Source organism: Eumetopias jubatus, unplaced genomic scaffold, assembly GCF_037043125.1.
Source record: "Eumetopias jubatus isolate StellerSeaLion01/CBP00866 unplaced genomic scaffold, mEumJub1_p1.0 scaffold_10, whole genome shotgun sequence".
Lineage (NCBI taxonomy): Eukaryota > Metazoa > Chordata > Mammalia > Carnivora > Otariidae > Eumetopias > Eumetopias jubatus.
In genome coordinates, this window is record NW_028274816.1 from 46,151,977 (window position 1) to 46,158,243 (window position 6,267).

Here is a 6,267-nt window from a genome sequence, read left to right on the forward strand (position 1 = left end):
GCTTCTTCCCTGGAGGCTGGCTCCTCTGAACAGCACTGATCTCAGGGGCCACCAGGCTCAGGTGGGCCACCGAGGGGGTGAGGTCCCTGCTACCTCTCCTGAGAGAGTACAAGGCAGAGGCATCCAGGCATGTTGGACTGGGTCCATGACCAGGTCTTGGATCAGACCGCTGCCTCCAGGAAGCCTTCCCTGGTGGCGTGTATACACACTTTGAGCTTCCCTTTATTGCACTTGTCACCCTTAAAATACATCTTGGGACCACAAGACTGTGAGCTCCGGAGAGTAGGAGCCAAGTCTGTTTGTCTCCAGCTGAGTGACCCATCCTTGGCACAGGCCCTGGCACCCAGTAGGCATCCAATAAATACTTGGGGTGTGTTCAGTGCCAGGCTCTTGGAGTGGTTCTTCACAAAGGCTGCAGTCAGGAGGGGAACCATGGGGGCCCTGCAGGAAGCAGTGGGTGGCAAGGAGCAGCTCTTCCCCGGGGGCCCCTCTGGCCAGGCACAGAGCACATGCCGGGTCGGTTCGCTCCACACTGCCCCCTCCCCTTGGCCGATTGCTCTGTCCCCTGGGGGCCCCACTGGCCCTATACCTTCCCTAGGGTTGGCTTTGGTCGGATCTGTCTTGGCCCCAACAAAGTCTGCCTTGGACCTCAGGGTCTACAGTAGGAGGGGTGCCCCTTAGTAGGCTGACAGCTTTGCAAGAGGAAACCCGGGAGATGAGGCCGTGGGAGGGGGAGGGAGGAGGGCAGGCAGCAGGGGAGGCCCTCCCCTGCTCACCCTGGGATCTGTTCTGGGGGCAAAGGGGGAGGCTGAGGTTTGGCCCCCTCAAACAAGAAAAACTGGAATTAGCACTGAACTCAGAGAGGGTTTGCTGGGGCCTAGCAAGCTGTGGCCTGCCCTAGGCCTTAGGCAGGCGGTGGGGCTCTGCCTCTTTGGTTCCCAGGGTGGTGGGGCAGGCAGCCGCCTCCACACTGGGCTCATGGCCTTTCCTCGGCCAAGAGCGGCCATGGGCAGGGAGGCGGCAAGACACAGGACAGAGGGGGCGGGGGCCGGGGTGCGAAGGGGGGCAAGGCACCCCTGTTAACCACACTGGGCAGGTAAAACTAAAGCTTTCAGGGTCGAAGGGTTGTGTGTAATTTCTTGAAACTGTCCCAGCCCACATTGGCATACATGGTAAGCTGCTCCAGTGAATTCTCCGGGGGTGAAAATAGAAGGCGAAGAGTGTCTGCCTTTTACCCTCAGCGAGAGTCAACTCTGAAAGCCCAGCCAGCCTCCTGTGCTACTTCCTGCCAGGCCTGGTTCTATCAGGCGTGAGTGTGGGCCCCTCTGGTTGGCTATCGCTGCGGCTAAGGGGGCGCCGGGGTGCCTGTCCTCCTAGGGCAGGCGTCTGAGTGGGGGACGTGGTCCAGGGTGGGCACAGTGGGGAGAGTGTGTGCTGGTGCTGGCTCTTTGCCAGGTGGTGTGGGTGAAGGACCACACACTCACTGCGGGTCCCCTTCCGGCTGGTTGGCTGGGGCAGGGCAGGTATGGAAGGTGGGGCGGAGGGGTGCTCTGCCTTCAGGCTGCCCTTGGGGGCCCTGCTGGGGTAGGCTACAGCCACACAACCCAGAGCAAGTGGGGAGGGGCCAAGGGGCCTCCTGCTTGAGGCCTCGCCCTGCCCTCCCAGGGTCCTGCTGGTGGGGAAGGCAGGACGGGTATGAGCAAGGCTGCCACAGAGCTAGCGTTGTGAGTGATCTAGACGCAAACGTGGCCGAAGGACCCCCGGAGCCTGGAGCCACCAGCCAGGCCTGTTCAAGTCCCAGAGAGCCTGTGGCAAGGTCAGGCAGAGGTGTCCTTCCCTGAGTCCCTCTGTCCCTCCCAGGGGCCCAGGAGAGGCCACACCAAGGCCCTGTGAACCCCCCTCAAACTCGCCCCCCGGGAGACTCTCTCTTCAGGCTTTGGGCTTTCTCAGCTTGGAGCCTGCCCTCCTTCTGCCATTTATTTGCCTTGGTTGGGAGACGTCACCCCCTTAATGTAAAGAGGGGCTCAGGATGGGAGAGCTAATGAAAGTCGGGATCTCAGCCAGAGAATACGCAGTGATTATTTACAAATGTGACCTGGCCCACAGAAAACACTGGAAGTAGCTTTTCTGGTTTTAAAAAGACACCAAAATTTACTTTGATATGTTTATATTATAGATATAATACATAAAACATCTAGCATGAAACTCTACGTTCTCCCCAAAGGAGAGAACCAAGCTGTCCTTCCCTGCTCCCAGCCCCAGCGATCTGTGCATGCTGGCTGGAGGCCGCCTCCCTTCCAGACCAGGAGCCAGGGCCTCTGGGGGGACAGGCCTGCGGGCGGCCCAGGCCGGAGGGCACCGAGGCCCACAGCCCCCCCAGCCCCCCCCCCCCAGGGAAAGAGGAAGCCCACCTCACCTCTTTGGTTCCCCTGGGAGCAAAAGCAATCCCCAAAAACCAAAAGGAAAGAGAGCCGCAGACCCTCCCTGCAGCTGCTGACAAAGAGTCTCATTTTGGCAAGTATCTGAGCAAAACCAAAACAAAACAAAAACCAAATAAAATGGTGGTTTAACATAGACGTGCGCATTCACATTGCACAAGGCACCGCTGGGACACAGAGAGGCCAGATACAAGTGTTGATATCGGCTGATAAAGCAAAATATTTGGAAAGCTTCTCATAACTTCGGTCCCTCTGGGATGGACAGATTGTGCTTCATGTTTGTATGGCAATGCTGGCAACATACAGTACAAGGCTGATGGTCCCAGGGTCCCTTCACCCCCCCCCCCCCCACCCCCGACCAGAGCTCTAGGTTTCCCTGCGCCACCAGGCCGCCACTCCCATGAACACATGTCCGGAGAGCTAACCCATGTCCTAGCTTTCTGGTCTGACTGGGGGCAGGGGGCTCCCACCGGTCACCTGGTGACCCCCATCTAAGTGAGTTCTGCCCAGGGAAGCCCAGCCTGTTGCAGGCTGGGAGATTAGAGGCAAGGAACTAGGGACCCTCCACCTTCGTGTAGAACTGGGGGAACAACCTTCCAAGTCCCTGTATTTCCTCCCTTCCAAGGACAGGCGATGGAGGAGCGGCTAAGGCTGGCTTGTCGGGATCTCTGCTCCCTGAACCTTCCTCCTGCCATGGGCCTGCACATTGCCTTCTCTCCTGGGGGCCTGCAGCCTCAGGAATGAGGCAGGAACCCTCCAGATAAAATGACAAGGCACATATTTGCTCCCCCTACTCGGTAGGAATCGGAGCGGTGAGTTTGCGTTTCCAAGGCACAAGGTTATTCCTTAATACTAGAGTTGCCAGGACTCCCGGCTCAGCCCCACGGCACTTCTCTCCTGCAGGGAGAAACCATCGCCTGATCCCTCATCTTAAACGCACCGAATCTGGCGCAGAGGAAGGCAAGGGGCACGCGCGGCAGGCCAGGCTTTCTGGCGGCACCGGAATCTCCTAGTCCCGGCTTGCGCCGCTGGGCCAGTCTTGAGATCCGGAGACCCGAAACCACTCCCTGGGTCGCAGCCGGCGGCCGGCCCAGGGCGGTCCCGCCGCCCCGCGCCTCACGCGCAGTTGCCCATGGCCTTGACCAGGGAGCTCTCGGGCAGCTGGCGGAAGATACCCCGCAGCGTGTCCAGTTCGCGGCTCAGCTGTTCCACCCGCTTGCGCAGGCGGTCATTGTCACTGGTCAGCTCCAGCACCTTCTGCTGTGTCTCCACGTTGCGCTGCTTGGCCTTGTCCCGGCTCTTGCGCACGGCGATGTTGTTGCGCTCCCGCCGCACCCGGTACTCGTTGCTGTTCTTGTCCACCGACTTCTTGACTTTGCCCGCGCCGCCGCCGCCCGCGCGGAGGTCGGGGTGCGCAGCGGCTAGCCCCTTGAGCGCGCCGCCAGGGCCTGGCAAGCCAGCGGGGCCGAGAGCCGGCGCTGCGTGAGGGCTGGGCACGGGCGTGGGCGGCGGCGTGGGGTGGCCGGGCTGCAGGTGCATGGTGGTCTGGCCGCAGTGCGCGATCTGGAACTGCAGGTGCGGGGCGGCCAGGTGCGCGGGCGGCGGGTGCGGGTGCGGGTGCGGCGGGGGCGGCGGCGGCGGCGGCTGGTAGGGGAAGAGGCCGGCCAGCGCCAGCTGCTTCGCCTCGTCCTCCTCGCGCGGCTCCTGCTTGATCACCAGCGGCCGCAGCGCCGGCGCCCCGACGCGCTCGTACAGGGGCTCCAGCCTGCCGTCCAGGTAGCCGGCCGCCGCGCAGCCGTAGCCAGGAGGGGGCCCGTGCGCCCCTCCGGGCATCACGGCGCCGCCGGGGCCCCCGGGGGCGCCCGTGTAGTCAAAGTCGCCGCCGCCGGCTCCTGCGGGGGCCGCAGCCGCCTTGGCCTTCTCCTGCTGCCGGCTGTGCTGGAACAGGTCGGCCAGGAACTCGTCGTTGAAGGCGGCCGGGTCGATGTAGGCGCTGATGTCGATGGACGTCTCGTGTTCGCAGATGCCGCCCAGCGGCTCCGGGGCGGCAGGTGGGGCAGGGGGTTGCGCGGAGCCCGCGCCCCGGGGAAAGCCGAAGGCGGCGCTGCTGGGCGCGTGCGGGGGACTCTGGAGGTGGCTGCTCATCGGGGGCCGCGGCTCCGCCTCGTAGAAGTCGGCCGACTCCATGGGGGAGCTACAGTCCTCCCGGCATGGCGAGCCTCGGCGGCCTCCAGCCTGCGCGGGGCGCCAATGCTTCCACCGCCCACCCGGAGCCCCGACTCCTTCGCGCCCGCGCAGCTCCCGGTCGCGAATGGCCAGGCCCGCGCGGGCCCCGCATTTATACCGGGGGCGTCGCCCTTTAGAGTCCGACGGCGGAGCGGCGCCTCCTGGGTCTTAGCGCCTGCCTCCCGGAGGGGGTGGTGAGTGGGGCAGGAGTGCGGCGCGGGCCGGGAGGCCCCGGCGCAACGCCCACTAACACCCTGCCCCGCCAGCGGGACCCGGACGCGCGCGCGATGCCCCATCCTGGGCCGAGCTGTCGCCCCCGCACACACGTGGTCGGTGACTGGGCCCCCTCCTCTAGCTTCCCCGAGGCACCCACTTCCAGCCAACGGTCGGGGAGTCCGGGAGCACCCAGACGCTGCGCGGGGCGGGGCGGGGCCGGGAGGGGGCGAGGTGGCGGGAGGCTGGTGGAGGGCCAGTCTTGGTCTCTGAGCTACTGCGGCGCGGACTCGCTTTAAAAGCTAGAACTAGTCCTGTTCGGGAGCCGCGTCTCTGCTAGGCGGCGGCGTGGAGAAGGGGCCGGAGCCGGGGGTGGGAGGCAGGGAACAGTTTGGGACGTGTGGCCCAGCGCACACAGCTGCACGGAGAGGCCGAGGGAAGCGTCCTGGAGCGCGGTGATTTTGCGTCTTTATCTCTGATCTCCAGGCGACCCCACCGATTCCTCGCAGAAGTACCTCTCCCCCGCTCCGCCTCTCACAGTCCTTTGGGGTCCCACGGGCTCTGCACCGCCGGGCGCTAGGACCCCGCGAGGAGCGGAGGGAATGGGAGGCGGCTGAGGCCGGGGAGCCTGGAGCACCCTGCCGGTCAGTCCGCTTGGGCTGGAAAACTTTTTCTTTTTGATTACTTCTCCTAGCCGTAGCGCTAGGGTTGCTAGGCGCGCGGGGCTGGCGCTGCTATCCGGCCCTGGGCCGCCAATTCTTTCCTGTGGGACGGGCCCAGCTGGATTCCAGGGCTGGGGTACCGGGGCGAGGTGGGGCGCATAGAGGGAGGGGGCGAACTTGACTCGGGACGGCGATCCCAAAGCGGGGTTGGCAGTCAACCGGACCAGGATCCACTGTCTCCCCCCACTCCCTGCCCATTCTGGTAGGAACGGGGTTGCCAAGGGAGCCGGGGCGTCCCAGAATCCGAGCACCTACTGGGAGAACTCTGCCGATGGTTCGAAGCGCGCGTGGTTCCCGGGATCTTGGGGAACAAGGTGGCCAGGCCCGGGTGCCCCCTGGCCGCCGCCTCCGCATTCACTGCCGCCGGGGGAAGGGGTTTCAGGCAGCGCGTCTCCCCAGCCACGTGGCGCCTCGCAGTTCTATTCCCGGGATCGCGGGTGGGGGCGGGGGGCCGCCGCCGGCTCCCGTGGGGCCTCCCGGGACCGCAGGTCGTCCCCACCGCCCCTTACGACTTTGTGCGCTGAAGCCCGACACCGCCTGGGTGCCGGTGGGAGGTGTGCCTGCTTGAGAAAAGCCGGGCTGCGCAGGTCAAGACCCCCTCCCGGCCCGCGGCCTTCCCAAGCCTGGCAAGGCGCCAGAGCCCGCCCGGGAGCCCTGGAGGAGGCGCC

At 64.8% G+C, this 6,267-nt stretch overlaps 1 protein-coding gene across 1 annotated transcript; it reads right to left on the reverse strand.

Moving 5' to 3' along the window:
• Positions 1–2,782: 2,782 nt before the first annotated feature.
• CEBPA (CCAAT enhancer binding protein alpha) lies at positions 2,783–4,731 on the reverse strand. Its single transcript, XM_028123499.2, has one exon. The coding sequence runs from the start codon at positions 4,623–4,625 to the stop codon at positions 3,555–3,557; it is 1,071 nt and encodes a 356-aa protein (XP_027979300.2). The 5' UTR covers positions 4,626–4,731; the 3' UTR covers positions 2,783–3,554.
• Between the last annotated feature and the right edge of the window lie 1,536 nt (positions 4,732–6,267).

What these genes read in the sequence shown, in the direction of transcription:
- CEBPA (XM_028123499.2), bottom strand. Translation starts at nt 4,625, where the DNA reads ATGGAGTCGGCCGACTTCTACGAGGCGGAGCCGCGGCCCCCGATGAGC.